This window comes from Pediculus humanus, genomic scaffold (assembly GCF_000006295.1).
Source record: "Pediculus humanus corporis 1103172107592 genomic scaffold, whole genome shotgun sequence".
NCBI lineage: Eukaryota > Metazoa > Arthropoda > Insecta > Psocodea > Pediculidae > Pediculus > Pediculus humanus.
In genome coordinates, this window is record NW_002987206.1 from 14,346 (window position 1) to 33,479 (window position 19,134).

The 19,134-nt window shown below is 25.7% G+C and overlaps 5 protein-coding genes across 5 annotated transcripts; 3 read left to right on the forward strand and 2 right to left on the reverse strand.

Annotated features, from left to right (window-relative positions):
- Positions 1–2,411: 2,411 nt before the first annotated feature.
- Phum_PHUM229180 (uncharacterized protein) lies at positions 2,412–4,204 on the forward strand (the record flags this gene model as incomplete). The annotated part of the gene is made up of 8 exons (XM_002425915.1): positions 2,412–2,471; positions 2,567–2,751; positions 2,829–2,890; positions 2,965–3,154; positions 3,234–3,542; positions 3,619–3,763; positions 3,845–3,989; positions 4,083–4,204. The coding sequence occupies 8 exons, from the start codon at positions 2,412–2,414 to the stop codon at positions 4,202–4,204; spliced, it is 1,218 nt and encodes a 405-aa protein (XP_002425960.1).
- Positions 4,205–5,439: 1,235 nt separating this feature from the next.
- Positions 5,440–8,549, reverse strand: Phum_PHUM229190 (uncharacterized protein; the record flags this gene model as incomplete). Its single annotated transcript, XM_002425916.1, has 5 exons — positions 5,440–7,329; positions 7,544–7,711; positions 7,804–7,931; positions 8,006–8,207; positions 8,547–8,549. 5 exons carry the CDS (start codon positions 8,547–8,549, stop codon positions 5,440–5,442), a joined length of 2,391 nt encoding a protein of 796 aa, XP_002425961.1.
- A 3,851-nt stretch (positions 8,550–12,400) lies between these two features.
- Positions 12,401–13,332, forward strand: Phum_PHUM229200 (Helix-loop-helix protein, putative; the record flags this gene model as incomplete). The annotated part of the gene is made up of 2 exons (XM_002425917.1): positions 12,401–12,414; positions 13,089–13,332. The coding sequence occupies 2 exons, from the start codon at positions 12,401–12,403 to the stop codon at positions 13,330–13,332; spliced, it is 258 nt and encodes an 85-aa protein (XP_002425962.1).
- Positions 13,333–14,406: 1,074 nt separating this feature from the next.
- On the reverse strand, positions 14,407–15,200 carry Phum_PHUM229210 (mitochondrial 50S ribosomal protein L17, putative; the record flags this gene model as incomplete). Its single annotated transcript, XM_002425918.1, has 2 exons — positions 14,407–14,913; positions 15,006–15,200. 2 exons carry the CDS (start codon positions 15,198–15,200, stop codon positions 14,407–14,409), a joined length of 702 nt encoding a protein of 233 aa, XP_002425963.1.
- A 420-nt stretch (positions 15,201–15,620) lies between these two features.
- Positions 15,621–18,575, forward strand: Phum_PHUM229220 (protein FAM40A, putative; the record flags this gene model as incomplete). The annotated part of the gene is made up of 6 exons (XM_002425919.1): positions 15,621–15,987; positions 16,073–16,411; positions 16,496–16,821; positions 16,919–17,129; positions 17,303–18,252; positions 18,342–18,575. 6 exons carry the CDS (start codon positions 15,621–15,623, stop codon positions 18,573–18,575), a joined length of 2,427 nt encoding a protein of 808 aa, XP_002425964.1.
- Positions 18,576–19,134: the final 559 nt, after the last annotated feature.

Here is a 19,134-nt window from a genome sequence, read left to right on the forward strand (position 1 = left end):
TTATTTTTTAATTAAAATTGTTTTTATTTATTTTTATTTTCCTTTCGAATATTTTATAAATAAATAAATTTTTTTGGCGCTAATTCTCTCGCATTTAATTTAATATGTTTTCATGGGAAATTTTCTATTTTTATTTACTTATTTATTTTTTTTCATTAATTTGCTATATCGTTAACGTAATAATAATAATAATAATAATCAATTAAGAGAGTATGTGCGTGTGTGCGTGTGCGTGTGCGTATCAATCGAAAAGTAGATTTGAAGTAGAAAAAAAAAATAAATAAATAAATTTTATCATCATCTTTTTTTCTCTCTTATCATTTATAAATATTATTTTTAAAAATAATTTTATTTACCTCGACCTATTAAATAAAAAATTATTTTTTTTTTTATAGAGGAAATAAATAAATAAATATTTATGCATGTATGTATGTATACATAAAAAAAAAGAAAATTTATTCAAAGTAATAAAAATCATTATTAAGTTAAATTGATGCTGTTTGTTTATATTTTTGTTATAATGTAATAATATAAACGTTGATTTATTTTATTCCAGAGTCCTTGATATAATAATATACTGGAATGAAAGGAACACAAAAAAAAAAAAAAAACATTTTGGAGAAAAAAAAAATCTGGAATCACGTTACGTTATATTAATTGATTGATGATAACCTACTTTTAAAAATAGTTCACGGCATACCTGAAAATTATTTTTAATTTTTTTTTAGCATTACTAGAATCTTTCCACGTGTCTGGAATTTTCAAGGTCAATTTATTTTGTACCACGTGTACCGTATCTAGGATATTTGGCAAATTATTATTTCCATCATATTAGATAATACTAATCGTAGGAGGAGGGAAAAATTTCTATAAAATTCATTCGCGAAATGAGTTTATTATTATTATTATTATTATTTTGTATAAAAAAGATGATGATGATGATGATTATTTAATGTATAATTTTAATAAAAAAATAATTGTTATTATTCAACGAAAAGTTTTTTGTTCTTGTTTGACTTTTCTTGTATTCAAGTCGTCGTTAATAATTTTAATTTAATTTAATCCTACAGGATTTTATAAATTATTTTATAATAAAATTTAGTATTTTTTTTTTTTTCACATAATGAATTTTTTACTCTCACGAGACGGAAAAAAGTAATAATAATAATAATAATAAGGGAGATTCATCGATTTGACCGTATCCTAGCAACATGAATGCCATATTACGTCATTATTAGGTTCATGAACTTTCCCACATGTTTTTGTTTTCTTTTTGGGAAATCAATTTTTTTTTTTTTTAAAATTGTAATTTAATTATAATTAATAATTACATAACTATTATTAATTAATATTATATAAATTATTATAACGGTTCAAAAAATAATTAATAATTAATTAATTAATTTTTATACAAAATTTTAATGAATATGTATATTAATTGATAATTATTATTGTTATTATTATTTATTTATTGATTTCTAAGTAAAATATTTTATTATATTAATTAATGTTATTAAAATTAAATGAAAATATTAACGAAAAAAAAAAAGAAAAAAGAAAATTAGGTTAATAAAAATTGAAACGTGACTTTCGACATGTAAGCCATATTATATTCTTGTTTCTCTTGTATTGTCATTGCAGCCGAGGTTTTTTTTTATGATTTGAATGTTATTTTCAGGGAAAATAATGAGAAGGACCTTATTCTTTTATTATTATTTCACACCTTGAAGGTTTTATGTATATCATACAAATGACAAGGTTTTATTTTTTTGTTATAATCAAATAAATTATTTTTAATAATGAGCTAATGTTTTTTTTTTTCGGTTTTTAATAATATCGATATTTATTTTTATTTAAAATTATCTTTGATAAATTATCATTTTCAAACTTGAAATTAAATTTTTTAATTACAGGAATGAAAATATTATTATTAAGTAATATATTAAGGAAAATATTTTACATTTCTTTTATTAATTAAATGAATTTTTTTTTTTTTTTTTTACTTTCCAATTGAGCATCTGATATCAGTCATGAAAACCAAATTCTTTAAACATTCCAATCTATTTAGGAGGGAAAAAAAATGAATTGAGAGACATCTATCGGCGAAATAATAAACTAATCGTGTTTTGAAACAGTAAGTGTGATTTTTTGTCAGTTACTCGTTTTGTGGTAAACCTCTTGAAGATAAAAGGAATTTATAAAATGATTTTACAATCCCTATACCTAATTTAATAAAATAATTTTTTTATTTTTTTATTTACTTTATATTTCATATATAATTAAACATTTATTGTACTTTATTGTAAATGAAACCAACATGAATTAGTAGTTAGGTTATATTTAAGTTAAAATTTTTGCCAAAGTTTTTTAATTAGTTTTTGATTAAAAAAAATTATTCAAATCTGGATAAAATGGGTGATTATTCGAGAAGTCAAGAATATAGAAAGAAATCAGATTTTTTATCAAACAAGGTAAGCACTTTAAGTTACCTGTTAATAGTGAGGTTATATTATATACTTTATTAAAATTTTTAATTTAATTTTAAATGAAACAATTCATATTTTAGGAACATCGACGGGGCCCCATGTCTAAATTAGATAGAGAATATAGCCGGGATCATAATTCCAAAAGAGCCTTATTTTCACATTTAAAAGAAGAAAAACAACATCCTACAATTCTTCTTAAAACCAGGGGTAGCGAAAGAGCTTTATCTCCAACGTCTAAAGGCAATTTAAGCGCACAAAATCAAAAGTTAGTCTCATTTTGCTACAAAAGGTGCTTTTCTTGTAATATACATATATATGAAATAGAGATTTAACTGTTTTTAGGAAGGATGGAGAAAATTCGCAACCAGTTTATCAATTGCATTCTAAGCCATCTACGACTGATTGTAAGATTAGATATTTGTCATTAATATAGTTGTTCATATATTATTTTTAATTTTATAATAATTTTTAATTCAAGCAATTGCTGTTCCTGAAATGACAGCACCAGTTAAACTCTTAGATTTAGAAAATTCAGCTTTGGTTGATGCATGTCTAGAGTATTTAAGTGATCAAAATGATTTTTTAGTGGTGGGTGTGGTAGGATACCAAGGAGTGGGTAAATCTACCATATTGTCATTGTTAGCCGAACCTAAATTGTTAAACAAGAAGTGAGTTTTATTAATGTGGAGTTGAAAAAATTATAAAAATTAAAGTAGTTTTTAATATTTTGAATGATTCACATTTCAGTAAATATATTTTTAATATAGAAAAGACTGAAGATTTGGAAACTGCAGTTCATAAAACAAATGGCATAGATGTTTACATAACAAATAATCGTACACTATTTCTGGATACTCAACCAATCCTTTCACCTTCTAGTTATATAAGACTTTTTCAACAACAAGATTCCCTTGGAAAAAAATTTCAACATTCAGACTATTGTGTTGAATCGAATGATGTCGAAATTCAAAGTTTACAATTAATAACATTTCTTTACAGTGTTTGTCACATTGTATTATTTGTACAAGATTATTGGTTCGATCCTGATTTCATTAGGTAATGAATAAATACCATTTATTTTATTTTTTTTTTTGTACTATTATAAATAATTGAAGTTTTATTATGTTTTAAGATTTTTGCAAACTGCTGAGATGTTGAAACCATCAACACCCACAGCTGTCGATGAAGCTATGGTTGAATATTTTCCTCACATTATGTTTGTACACAATAAATCTCCTGATTCAGATTTTGAACCGAGAAAAATTAAAGAAATGCAGGTATTTATTTATCATATTAAACGTTATTGTAAAATAAAACGACTATTTTAATTTTAATTTTAATTTTAATTTTAATTTTAGGAAATCTACTGCAAGACATTTTCACATTCTAGACTTCAATTTCAAACGGGTTTTGGAATAGCAAACGGTGAAGTAAATCCAGCTTTAAACAGTGAATCTTGCGGAGAATTAATCAATTTATTTTTGTTACCGGAAATGGACGAAGGTAAAACTTTTGACGAATAACTTTTCATTTTTAATTTATTTTCGTACATATTTGTAAGAAAAATAATAAAATATGTGTAAAATTATAAAATAGATCCTACCAAATATAAAGGACACTCCGGTTTCGCCGATCTCATTAATCAAATTCGACGACAAATTCTTTCGACTCCCAGATCACCATTGACTCATTCGGCTTTAACTGAAAAAAATTGGTGAGAAATCAAATCTTTTATTTTTTATTACATTTAAAATTTACACGATTTAAAAAAAAATGAACAGAAAGCATAAAATACAAAATTTTTCTTTTTTTATTTAAATACATGGTGCCCACCATGTGTGGTCATCAAATTCTGTTCATGATAATTTTTTGTGTAAATTTTTTTCATTTGTTTTGCAGTTGTACAATTTTATGCCTGATAAAAACAAAGGAAATTAACTAATAAATAAATTTTTTTTTTTTTTTTTTTTGAAATAAAATATTGCGAAGGTTAAAGTTATGATTGATTAATCGTTAAATTTATTACACGATAATAAATTACATATTTTAGGCTTTTAAAATTCAGTCAGAACTTTTACCAAGAGAAAAAATTCAAAAAAAAAAAAAATAATCTCAATATTTGAATTTAATAATGAAATATTCAATAAATATTCTGTTTTTTTTTTTTTTTTTGGTTGTATCATCATCATACTGTATTTAAAAAATTCAATAAGATACATTAAATAAATTGTTTTTAAATAAATAAATAAATAAATAAATTTGAGGCTCACCTAATGATTTGATTTAATAACAACCATTTGTTTTCTGTGTGTGTGTGTGCACTCAAACTGAGTACTATTACTTACGTTTATATTTATCAATTTCTTAATTTCTTCACTTTGTGGTTTCAATTAAGTTCGCCTTGAATTTTCCGATAAAAACTTTTTTTTTTTTTTTTTTTTTTCTTTCATTCAAAGAACAAATTTAGCAATACATAAATATATACAAATATATATTGATTATTTGCATGAGTTGCAATGTTTACTTTTTTTTAAAATTTGTACATATTTTGTTTATTGTATAAAAATTAATTATTACATTAAAGTGCTTAAATCTTAAGGCTAAAAAAGAATACATGAAAAAATAACAGTCTTGATAATATTTTCTTATAGCACTGTGCCAAAAAAAAAAGCATTTTATTAAAATAATCAATCGATTATTGTATTTGTTATCGATTAAATTTTTGTTTTTTTTTTTTTTTTTTTTAGGTTTCACTACGCGTCCAAAGTTTGGGACGGTATTAAAAAGTGCACATTTTTCAACGAGTATCATAGATTGCTTAATACGAGTTGATTTTATTTATTTTAAAATTATTTACAATTCATTTTTTACGAAGAAGAATTACTTGCTACTACTGGTGAGTTTTTTACTGTGTTTAATTATTATTATTAACTTATTTATACTATTAATACTATTACTGGAAAACACTTGCCAGCAGTGGCCTTTTTCTATTATTTATTGGTTTGTAAGAGTGTTGGTACACGCTGGCAAGTCTCCAGTGTTCCGGATAATTTTGACTGTTATTTTGCGGCCAATACGAAAACGGTGGTAGTAAAGTCCCGATGGAATATTTTTTCTTTCCAGGGATCACTACGTGATTTTTAGATCCCTTATAAGATTTTAAACCGAGTGACGATCCCGAAGAATTTGGACTGTCGCTCTTTGTCGTTTCCGTTTTCGTCGTATTTTTGTTTTCGGTTTTTCCAGAATTATCGTTGTGGGAACATCCGTGAGATTTCGAATGTCCCGAACTCGATCTACTTTTATTTTCATCTTTGTTTATTTGTGGATATTTACTTCCATCACTTGATCCCCTACTCAAATTCGTCAAACTTTTATTTTTATTAAACGAGTCTTGACTGGTTTTGTCGGTACCGCATTTGCTTCCGCTACATTTTGAAGCCAAATTTGGCGTGCTGTGATTTATTTTTTTATCATTATAAGACCCGCAATTGAAATTATTATTATTATTACTGTTGAAAACATACTTTTTAGGATCGAAATAATTTCCCTTCTTTTCTTTTTCCCTTTGTAACGTCATGAGTTTTCTTGTTAGAATTTTATTCGCTTCCTCGTTAGACAAAAAAGTTTTTGAATTTTCACGAGTTTTATTACTTACGTTTGTCAAAACGGAAGTGAAACTCATCGGACTATCCGATTGTTTGCTATCTTTCGGAGATGCTTTTACGCAAGACATGATGGCCTCTTTATTGATCGGACATTTTAATACAGAATTTTGTATTTTTCCACCTTCCTGAGACGGTAAATTTGCCAGATTGCTTTCCTCGATGCCTGGACTTATTTTTTCAGCCAAAGGCAAACACGAACCGGAAACGTTTTGCTCTTTGGAATTATCTTGTTGATGAATCATCGTAAAAACGGCTGGAGCGATGCAACCGTTACTTCCATCTATATGCAAACTCCTTTTCGGTTCTTTTATGGAGTCATCAGGTTTCAAATCCCAACAGATTGCTAAATCGATGGGTAATACCTTTTTGGGTACATAATTTTTCGAAGTTTTCGGTCTTTCTTCCTTTACTTTTTTTACCTTGGGATCCGATGCTGTTTTCGGACGAAAGATTTTTAACTTTGAACATTCGGTCGGTCCAGGTACGGAATAATTCTTCCATCCGATTGCCGTTGGCATCGTACCAACTTTTAGGGATTCACCTGGAAAGGGATATCTATCACTAATGAGAGCTTTATACATGGGATCATTGATGACATCCGGAAGAGGTTGGTGTTTGAGGTTATCATCGTGAAATTTTTTCGCCACGTTAGAATAATTATTAAAGTTCATGGTTGCGTCTTTGTTTTGTGGCGAATTTTCCACATTTTCCGTTTGGTCATTGGCGTCAGTCATTTCTTTAGATTTTTCTTCATTTATTTCAAAATCGATTTCGTCTCTCACTTCTTCGTATTTATTAACGTGATCCTCCAAGTAGGAATTTAATAAATTTTCACTTTTTTTAAAATTTTTCCCATTTTCCACCAACGATGCAAGATCGGATGACACCACGTTTGTTTTTTCTCGGTTATGTTTGGATAATGCTTTTATTTCCGGACAAAAATCTTTCACGGTATTTTCTTTCGCAGGTTCTTCAACGGATTCTAAAATTTTTTTTATTCTTTCATCGATCGAATTTGATTTTTTTAAATCGACATCTTGTTCTTCTTCTTCTTTCGTTACGATCTCCGAATCGAATTTTTTCGCTGGAGAATGAAGGTTCAACGCCGAAGAAGATTTATTTCTTTTTAGAAAACATTTTTCGGCTGATGTTAAATATTTGCCGTCGGTCGAAAACTGAAATGACATTTTTTTAAAAATTTTATTTCTTATACTAAAAGGTTAATAATTTATTTTATTTTAATAACAACTAAAATAATTAGATCGAAATCGATTTTATTTCTTAATTACTTTATAAAAAAAAAAGTTATATTAAAAATAATAAAATATAAAAAAATTTTGTTGATTTTTTGTAAATATAAAAAATAATTTTTTTTTTTTTTGTTCAAACATTGCATTGACATTTATCTTCGCAAAGGCAAATATCATTATTGCATTTGGGACATGTGAGGGGTTCAGCACATTTTTCCTCTTCATCAATCGAATCCGAGGATTTTGATTGTACAACTTTTTCGCAGGTACAATCGGCATATAATTTTCCACATATTTTACAAGTACCCTATCGGATAATTTTAAACAAAAAAAAAATTTTTTTTAAGTTGAAATCCTTTTTTTTTTTTTGACGAAAGGTATATATTAAGGTTTACTTACTTCTTCTAAATTTTTTTCTTCTTGGTTTTCTTCAATGCGAGGTTCTTCAACTTTAAGAGTTACTTCAGGTTGTTTTTTTTTATCCCATAATTTTACAAGTCTTTCCGGCGGTGCCACAAGTTTTTTTACTTGTAAGTAAAAAAAAAATTCGCGGATTTAAAAAATTTTTTAAAAAATGTTTATTAAACGTGTGAAAACTTACTGTAATCTCGCGTTATTCTCTTTGGTAAATCCCACGTTCCTATATAGTTTCCCCAGGGATTTTCTCTTTTTATGCCATCCAACAATCGCCCTTTATCATCGGCAATTATTTTTGTTGTTTTATGACGTTGTCTTGGTCTATCAGGATACCATTTTGGGTATTCCCAATTTCCTAATTTTCTCGGACTGTATTTATCATCGAACTAATGGGGGGAAGGGAAAAAAAATGGTTTAAAAAAACATTTTTTTTAAATTAGTAAAAAGGGGTAAATTTTTCATTATTTAAATTATAACAATTTTTTTTTTGTTATCGAATAATAATAATTTTTATGTATGTAATAACTTGAGAGGCGGTTTCACGCGTTCGGTCTTGCACGTGCCAACATGTCGGCGAATAATAATAAATTTTGATTGATTAATTTTCATAAGCGCACCAACCACGTGTTTCGTTCGATAATTTAAATTTTTTTTTTCTTTTTCTAAATTATTGTCTTGTATTGTATAATTTTGTTGTCGTACGAAATAATCAAAAACGTATAAACCATTCGATTCGTTATTAAAACTAATTTTATGTACCAAAAAAAAAAAAAAAAAAATTTTTCAACTTGAAAAAAAGAAAAAGGAAAAAAAGAAAATTTCCTAAGAGAATTTCGATTACTCTCAACACTAATAATTACATTACGACATTTGTAACACGTGCAAAAAAAAAAAAACATCTTACAAGTAATTTTTATAGTTTTCCGAAGGGGGGGAAAAAAAAGAAAATTCAGGGGCGACTAAAGTTTTAAAATTGATTTTTTTTTTTTTTTTTTTTTTTTTTTACAAAGGAAATCGGAAAATTTTATTTTATTTTACGTTTTTTTATAATTGAAAAATTTAAATGATTTGAGGATGTTAACGAATAAATAATTTGTAATAAAATCGAATTAAATTCTTGTATCAAATTGTAAATCGAAAAAAAGTATCCTCATCCTCCTCCTCCTCCTCCTCTTTTTTTTTTAAGGAATATAATTGAGTAAATGACCAAGAGAGAGAGAGAGAGAGAAAAGACGACCCTGAATTTTCACACCCTTTAAACTGAAACCCTCCCTATATTTTTTTTTTGTTTCCCTCAGGATTAAGAAATCAATTCCCTTTGAATCATTACACGGATAGTTAAGATTTTCATTTTGCAGGTGCAATAATTAAAAAAAAAATTACACGTGTTTGCTACAAATGTTTGTTTTTAGAAATTTACCTAAATTTTTTATATTTGTGGAATCATCCTGTGTTATCACAAATCCTTCACAATTTTCCCCCTTCCCTTCCCCCTCTCCGAAAAAAACGAAATTTATTTATAAAAAATATTTTTAATAATGAAACATAACAATAATAATAATAATATAACTTATTTTTCTTTTGTAGTTTTATGATGACTAAAAGAAAAATAAAAGAAAAAAAGTTTTAAATATTTAAATATAATCGATTATGAAAGAAAAGTCTAGAAAAAAAATTTTCTTTTCTAAAAACACTTAGATCAGTTTGCACTTTTGCAAAAAAAATTTTCTTTTTTTTCGAAATATTTTTTATTATTTTTGTCTCAAAAAAAAGTTTTTTTATCATTATTAAAACAATAAATAAATAAATAGTATTAACTACCACAAACGGTAGCAGAAGACAAAAAAATTATTATTATTATTATTGTTTAATTGTGCAATTAAACCTTATAATATCTTAATATATATGTAAATAAATATTATTATTATTATTATGTTTTTGCATACAAACGCATATGTGCATTGCGTTTTTTGTAATTTGTTTTAAAAAGTTTTCTTATAGACAAAGTTGTTTGTTTTTTTTTTTATATATTGCAAAATAATAATAATAATAATATTAATCAGTCATTTTTACATTTGCCAAAGCATCCACCGCCACTGCCGCTCACACCCCGCGGCCACCTTTCAATTCGTGACTTATTAAAATTGTTTTTTTTTTTTTTTTTCTTTCCCTTTTGCAAGGAAATCAATAAAGCGACAAATTCGTTGACTTTTTTGTGCCAGGGACCAAAACAAACAATATCGTTATTATTATTATTATTATTATTATTATTATTATTTACCTGATTCGCATTGAAATGATAAGCCATTTTACATTATAGTAACTTGTGAAATGAACGTCATAAATAATTTTTCATATTTCTTTCGGATTTGGCACGAAAGTTTTTTGTTTTGTTTTGAATCTCACGGATTTTCGGACACCATTTTTTTTTTTTTTTTTTTTTTTTTTACGTAACTACGTCAACTGAAAACAAAAAAAAATTTATTTATTTTTTTTAATTAAATAATTTAAATTATTTTTTTAACGTTCTAGAATTTTTTTGTAAAAAGTAGAATGCATTTAAATCCATATTACCACAAAAAAAAAAAGAAAAGAAAATCTCTCTCACCTTTTTTATTATTATTATTCAACGATGTAATTAATAATAAATTAATTTTAAACATTTTCAATTTTAAAACAAATAAGTTATTATTATTATTATTATGTTCGAAAGTAAACACGAGTTGTGGTAACACAACATTAAAAGAGTTTTTTCTTTGTCTCTATAGAAACATAAAATTTTTTTATCTTCGGCCATTTTTCCCTCTTTTTAAATGATTTTTTCATAAAATTTTCTATGAGAAATAATAATAATAATTCACATTTATTTTTCTTATTATTTCGTGCCAAAGGGTTTGTTACCCCCCCCCCGCTCCCCGTTCTTTTCGAGCAAATATTTTTCATCTTTTACGTAATACGATTAGTCTTTATTATTATATAAACAAACAAATTTTTTTTTTTGTTTCGACCATTTAAAATAATTCAAATTTTTTTATTATTATTATTATTTATATAATTAATGATTGTTTATCAATCGTTGAATGTGAAAATAATAATAATAATAATTTTTTATAATGATTTAATATATAAATCATGGATAAGAGTAGTTATGTCTAACTCCCTTATTTAAAGGAGAATAAAAAAAAAAAAAAAAAAAAATTTAATCCCTGTTAGGGATTTCGATTTTTGTTTGTTTGTGTCATTGGGGACCGTTTGTTCCTTGTTTTCCTTTAACTAATCCTTTAAACCCTCTTTGATAAATGTTGTTTATTCACTAAAAATTATGTTTTTTTTTTTTTTTTGGTATGGATTTGTAAAAAATTTATATGTATACCAGCTGCACAAATTTTCCTTTTTTTTTTACTACTTGACTTTGTTTAAAAAAAATTGGTTTCATGTATGAGGTATTTGATTTTAAAACCACGCACTCACACACCTACTAAATACTAATCATCATCGATGAATCAATTTTTAAGAAATTTTTTTTTTAGAAAGATGAGAATCGTTTAAAGAAGCACAAGATGATGTTTTTTGAGTGATGTGGAATCATATTTTAGATGGAAAAACGGTTATAAATGTCACTAGGAAAATTCAAAATGTTGTAGTTTACTAAAATATTGTCCTATTTCCGGGTAAAAAAAAATACTTGGTTCAAAATAATAATAATAATAATTTTTTTTTAAAAAAATAATTGTTAAATTTTTTTTTGTTTGTATTGATTGAAACACAAAAAAAGAAATTTTTTTTTTTAACTGACATTCGATTGTTTCCCCCCTCCCCTCCCCACCCCACCCCTAGTTGCAAATTAAAAAATAATAATAATAATAACATTTTTAATGTATTATTCAAAAACGCTGCTCTCTCATTGGTGTAAATTTTCTATTGTTTTCGCGTTGATTTGGGAGGAACAAAATGTTAGGCGTGGTTTCATAAGCTCCAGATGCTGGATGCTGAAAAGTTTTCTTTTTTCACAATTTATAAAAAATCCTTTCATACCGTTAAATAAACCACACGTTTGTCATTCTTCTTATATTTATGCGAGACACGTGTGAATTTTTTTTATAAATTGAATTGGTTTCCTTCGTTAAATCAATAGGTAAACATAATTTTTTTATTTTTTTTTGTGCGATTTCATTATAATTTTTCTTTATGATTTTCCTGTCGTTTCGTTTATCTAGCGCCGAGAAAAAAAAGAAAATTTTTTTTTTAGAAATTTTCTCCTGTCGGAAATAAAAAGACACTTTTTTTTTCCGTTGATGGTTAGTATATTTTAAAAAAAGAATTTTTGTTTGTTGTGTGTAATAATAATAATAATAATAAATAAGTTTAATTTTATTTAAAAGGATCTCTCCGAGTATCAGGTATATTTTTATTTTCTTATTAACGTGGAAGTAGAAATAAAAATTTTCCTTTATATCGTTTAAATGTCTTATAATTTTTTTATATATTATTACCCGTTAATAATAATAATAATATTAATGTTTGTATTAAAATTTTCTTTTTTTATTCGTCAGTCGCTTCAATAAAAAGAATTTCCAGAATGTTGAGACAAACGTAAGAATTTTCCTTTTTTTTCTTTTTTTCTTCCCTATCAATATCTTATCATTTATATCCTCGTGGGTAAAATAAAATAAAAAAAGGAAAAAAAAGGAAAAAAGGAAAGAAAAAAATCAGTATTGATGCATATGATCATTTAATAATGCAAAAAAAAGAAAAATTTTTTTTTTTACCCTTTTCCAATCTTATTCCGGGGGTACTTTAACGGTTTTTTTTTTTTTAGTAGCTATTAATATATATTATTAAAATGTAATAGATTATAATATAAATATATTGTGGTAATATTTTAGATAAAAAAAAAAAGATAATTAAAATATGAATGGATGCGGAGAATGTTTGATTGAACCGGCGGATTCATTGTGCATACCCGTGAGAAAAAGGTAATAAAATTAATTATTATTATTATTAATCTTTTATAAAAATAATTATTTATCATCTTATCAGTTTAAAAGGAAAAAAAAAAAAAGTTCCATGAAAAATTGAAAATTTTTACGAAAAATATAATCGTAAAAAAAAATAAAATTTTTCCCTTAACGTTTTTCTTTTCCGTTACGTTTTATATACGTGCATTTAAGTTATTGAATTTTTAGGGAAATTTCGTTTTTTTTTTTTTTTGGTGGGTGAGGAGGAGGAGGGGGAAGATAATAATTTAGTTATTCGTCGGTTTTCAGAGAAAGAAATGAAATGGGAACATTGACGAGAGAAGAAAGAAGAAGAAGACGAAGAGCAACACAAAAATATAGAACAGCTCATGCAACAAGAGAAAGGATTCGTGTCGAAGCATTTAATGTTGCATTTTCCGATCTTAGAAAACTTTTACCCACTTTGCCACCTGATAAAAAATTATCAAAAATTGAAATTTTACGTTTGGCCATTTGCTACATAGCTTACCTTAATCACGTGTTAGATGTTTAAATTTAACGATAATAATAATAATAAATAATAACGATAGTGAGTTAGATTTTATATTTTTTTTAATATAGGTAAAGTGCAATAAGATAATTTATAATTATTAATAGATGCTATTATATAGAATCAATAAGTAATTTATTTTCAAATTAATTTAAATTTATTTATTTATTAATAATTCCTTTTCAATTATTTGATAATAATAATTTTTAAAAAATTTTGTATATTTAATTTTTTTTTTATAAAGTATTAATTATAAATACACGTAATTGTTAAATTAAAAAAATAAATAAATGATTCAACGCGTTAAAAAGAGAAAGAAAGAAGAGAGAGAGATAGAGAGAGAGAATACGGGAAGAAGACTAGGAGGAATCGATGGTTAAAATCCCGAGGGACCAAGTCTCAGATGTGTATTCGGAAGGAAAACGTTTTATTTGATTTTATATTTTCTAAACAGAAGCGGCCAAACTTATTTTTCATTTTACTTTTTTTTTTTTTTTTTTCACTATTCATCTTCTTTTCATCTACTAAAACTTGTACCCAAAAAAAAAATTTTTTTTTTTTTTTTGATTTGATGGTATGATAATAAATCATCATAAAATTTAAAAAAAATTTCTTTAAATGTAAAGTTAATTATTATTATTCAAAAATTTTTTTTTCAGTACAAATTAAAACCTGTTATAAAGTACTAAAGAAAAAATTTTAATTTAAATGATTAATAATTGTTTAAAAATAAAAAAAAAACTTTTAATTATAATAACAACAAATTTTATAATTGGATAATTAATGTTTTTATGATTCGGTAAAAAGGTAGAAAAGTCTACTTTAAAATACACTATTACGTTTATTAACACTTAATCAATACCATATAATTGATAGATCAAAAAAATTTTTTTTTTACTGATTAATATTAAAAATAAAAATAATAAATTGAAATTTACAACTGTTAAATGAATGAAATAAGTATTTTTTATAAGTAACAATTCAATTTAGTTAAATGATAATAATAATAAAAAAAATTACATTGTTTTGTTTTTACAAATAGCGTAATTTTCTGTTATACGAAAAAAATCTTCCGATTTAATTTTTAGGATTTGTTTCATTTACTGTATTTTGATTTTCTGTTGTTTCTAAATTTAATTTATTTAAACTTAAATCTTCATCTGTACTATTACTTTCTTCACTTTTCGAATCAGATACAATATCATTACTAGTATTATCAATTGTTGAGTTAGTAGATGAAATAGTTTCTTTTTTATTAATATCATTATTTAAAGATTTTTTCATTTCATAATATTTACTTGCTTCTCTAAGTAAAACATTATGTAATAAATTTTTATTGTTTGTTTTTACCTCTCCTAAAGGAGGGTATATATTGTTTCGAAGTTCCAAAACAGTTTTTTGAAGAGTAGTAGGTTTCGATACTGATACTTTCCACATCTTGGTGTATGACTGTTGAGAATTTCGATACCTTGGCACTAATACTTTAAATAATTTGTGAACAAGTTGTTCCTCTAGTAACCAATATGAAGCCATTTTCATTGTTTCTTTATGATACTCACCATACTTAATTGCATCTGATATAAGCTAAAAACACAATTTTTTTTTTAGTAAAGTAATTACTAACAATGTATAAACACTGATGATTTTAATCATCATTTTTATTAATGAAATATTACCCTCTCAGCATAGCCTCTAGATTCATCTGCTTTTCCATAATTTAATTCAATCCTTTCGTATTTAAATAATGCGGTAACAGTCTGTCGTATTTTATTATGACGGCCTTGTGGACCATCAAGATTTTTTAACTTTCTTCTGTCATTTAATTTGAACCTTAACTTTTGTACTAATTTTGATGCCTGAGATAAACTCATACTTTTAATTTCAAAGTAAACTTTGTTATAAAAATTAGTTTTTCATCAAGTTTGTGTTATCAACTTATAAAAACAAAAAAATTCCCAGTACAACAAAAAATTTTTTTTTTAAGGTTAACACGAACTTGAATGAAAACAAAAATTTTGAACTGGCAGCGCTTATTTTTTGGGGCCCAGTTTTAAAATGTCGATTAAGTCAATGGTTGACTTTAATTATTTTTTAAGTATCAAATTAAAAAAAAAAAAGCCTAATTATTTATTTAGCTTTTATATAAAACAATTATAATCATTTTTTAATATTAAAATTTGTTTTTTAATATATCTGAACAAATTTGACTGTTTTGTTAATTTTTTTTTTTTCTTTAAAGGAAATGTTTTAGTATATTTGTTTTACATTTACTGTATTGTAAGTGTTCCAAAATGGATTTATTTGATGCAAATGGTAATGGAAAAAGGGGTCCTTTTATAGAAACGGGAGTCATCGGACAGCATCGGCATTTTTCTGACAGTGAATCTCATTGTCCCGATTTAGATTACATATATGACGACACAGATAGTCATGTTAATGAAATAGCAGAATTGTACAGTTATACTGAACAACCAGAGTTTCAACTTAATGTGAACGCTTTTGAAGAACAAATGGAATTATATAAATTACCCCCTTCTTGGCAAAAACTAACTGACAATCAACAAAAATCAGTAATAATGAAATTATTAGATCAATTAGAAGTTGCTGACAATGCAGTCAGAATAAAAGCTGCTCGATGCTTTCTGTATTTAGCTCAAGGTGCATATCAAGTTTAATATTTTTATTGCCTGAGGTAATACTAATAAAATTATATAAAGTTGTTAATAATTTTTTAAAATTGCAGGATGCTGGGCAGAGGTTCAATCTGATTATGAGCAACAAAGTTGGACCAAGAAAAATGCTCTCTTGATGTATAAATGTTGTGTGTTTCCAGCTTTTGTTGAACTCTTAAATATTGAAATAGAAAATAGTATAACAGCAAATGATGCCATGAAAAAAATATCAGCCAATTTGTCAGATTCTGCTGATCTAAGGGTGATACTCAGTGTATTGTATATTATTATAGAAGTTATAAGATTAATTAATGAAAATGATTCTGAAAATGATAGAGAAATTAAAGAAAATTTAAAAGCTGATTTAGAATCTGAATTTAATGATGAACTACTGCAAATCAAACTGTTAGGTAAAAATTAATTTACTTAATAAAAAATTCATATTAGTTTTTTTTTTCCAAGTCAGTTAATGTAGTAAAAATTTTTATATTTAGGTATGATCACTAAATTTTGTTCTGGTTCTGCACCACATTTTCCAATGAAAAAAGTACTTCTTTTGTTATGGAAAATTATATTATTGACTTTGGGAGGTATGGAAACCCTTAAAAAATTGAGGAAAGAATATAGAAAACAAGCTGGCCTTGAAAACACAGATGAAGATACAATAGAAATTACAAAAACTATGAGATCCTCTAGTCCCCCAACTAGTGGCACAGATATACTAGAAGCTCAGCATCAAAAGCGAGCTGCCAGATTAATCAGAAGAAGTTTATTAAAGCAAAATTCATTGGATGAGCCTGGATTAGAAATGAATGACTCTGTAAGTTATTTATTTATTAACATTAAAAAACATAATTAAAATTTTGCCCTCATGAAATCAGTTGGATTGAATTAATTAAAATTTCAATTACTTTCAGGCTGAAGATGATGAAATTCGTGATTACGAAGAACCGCAACCTTCTTCAGAAAATGATTGCATAAATGAAGTGAATCAAGAAACTCCAGTTATAAGGTCCAGTACTCCTGATTCGGGAAAAGGTCTTCCATGGTTACCCAAAGTGAGACAAAAAGATTTAGATCTTTTTTTAGAAAATACGAGAATTAAATTTGTAGGATATTCTTTGCCAGGTAAGTAATTGCATACAATGTCAAAATTAGCAGTAAAAAATTAAAAAATTTTTTTTTATTATCAGATTTTAAAGATGTATAACTTTGTATTTAGATTTTGCCTAACTTCGAAAAGTATTTAAAATTATATTATAATATTATTATTATTATTATTAGAATGAATTATGTTTTAGGGGATAGGGAAACGTTAGTTGGTTTACCCAGGCCTATATGTGAAGGTGTTAAAGTGTTGAAAAGCCATATGTTTACGAGTTTATCAGAAGTGCATATTTCCAGAGAAGAAATTATGTCGAAAAATCCATTTTCAAAAAAAGAAAGCATGGTCAAATTGACACCTGCGGAAACTCTTTATCAAGCAATGTTGCCCAATCTTCCCCAGTACATGATAGCTTTATTAAAAATTTTATTAGCTGCCGCTCCTACATCAAAAACTAAAACGGATTCAATTAATATAGTAGCCGATGTTCTTCCGGTTGGCATTCCATTTACAAAAGTTCAAAGTATGAAACTAGGAATAGATGTTAACCGTCACAAAGAAATAGTTGTTAAGGCTGTTTCGGCTATTTTGTTATTACTTTTGAAACACTTTAAATTAAATCACATTTATCAATTTGAATTTATGTCTCAACATTTAGTGTTTGCCAATTGTATTCCCCTTGTTTTAAAATTTTTCAATCAAAACATATTAGCTTATGTTTCCGATCGTAATGTTATTCCGATTCTCGATTTTCCAACTTGTGTGATCGGAGATCATGCCGAATTAAAATGCAACGCACTCGAATTAGAAGTGGGAGATAATCTTCCTTATTCATGGAGAAATTTATTTACTTGTATTAATTTATTAAGAATTTTAAACAAACTTACAAAATGGAAACATTCTAGAATAATGATGCTTGTTGTTTTTAAATCTGCTCCCATCCTTAAAAGAACTTTAAAAGTAAGACATGCTCTTATGCAATTGTACGTTTTAAAATTGTTAAAAATGCAAACAAAATATTTGGGCCGACAATGGCGGAAAACCAACATGAAAACTATGAGCGCCATTTATCAAAAAGTTAGACACCGACTCAACGATGATTGGGCTTTTGGAAATGATTTAGATGCGAGGCCGTGGGATTTTCAGGTAAATGCAAAAAATTGTCACAAAATATGCTCAAATTGTTTTTATTAAATGATTTAAAAATAAATAATAAATGTCTGTTTTTTTCCTAGGCTGAAGAATGCGCCCTTCGTCCATGTGTTGATCGTTTTAACAATCGCAGATACAATAACACGGTAGCTAATCCAGAATTGGAACCTGTAGATTCCTGTGTAATATCTGTTTTAGGGAAACATTTTGAGTTAAGTGACGAATTTAAACAGCATTATGAAGTTTGGCTCGAACAAGAAGTTATGAAAATGAACGTTGATTGGGATTTACTTTTATGTAAAGGTTACATGGGTTAATTGATAAACATTTTAAATAAACAAGTTTTGTACAAAAAAAAAGTTTTTAGAAAGTAAGTTTTTAGAAAATGTGTGCATAATATATAACTGTATATTTACCGAAAAATGTAAATCGTAAAAAGTGTAAAAAAAATTTATTTTAATTTATGAAAAAATTATTTAATTAATTAGTTTAAAATTGTTTTTCATACAACTCGTTTATTTTTCTTCACAATAATATTTATTTATTTTTAATTATCCTTTATATTTATATTTTGTAACTGTTTTCTTGCCTATTTATGTAAAAGAGAATATAATATTTGTATTTACTCAATAATTTCTTAGTAAATTTTTTAAAATAGATATTTCACTTTTCAAACTCATGTAAATAAATTTTATTTTTCGACAACTAAAGTTTAGTTAAAAAGTATGTCAAATTGAATGGATTGTAAAAAATAAAATAGGGAGTCGTAAATTTAATTTAAATCATAATTTTTAGAGAATAACATATATTTATTTATTATTAATAACTATAATAATTTCTTAGGCAGTCTCCAATTTTTCTAAAGTGAGCGTTTAA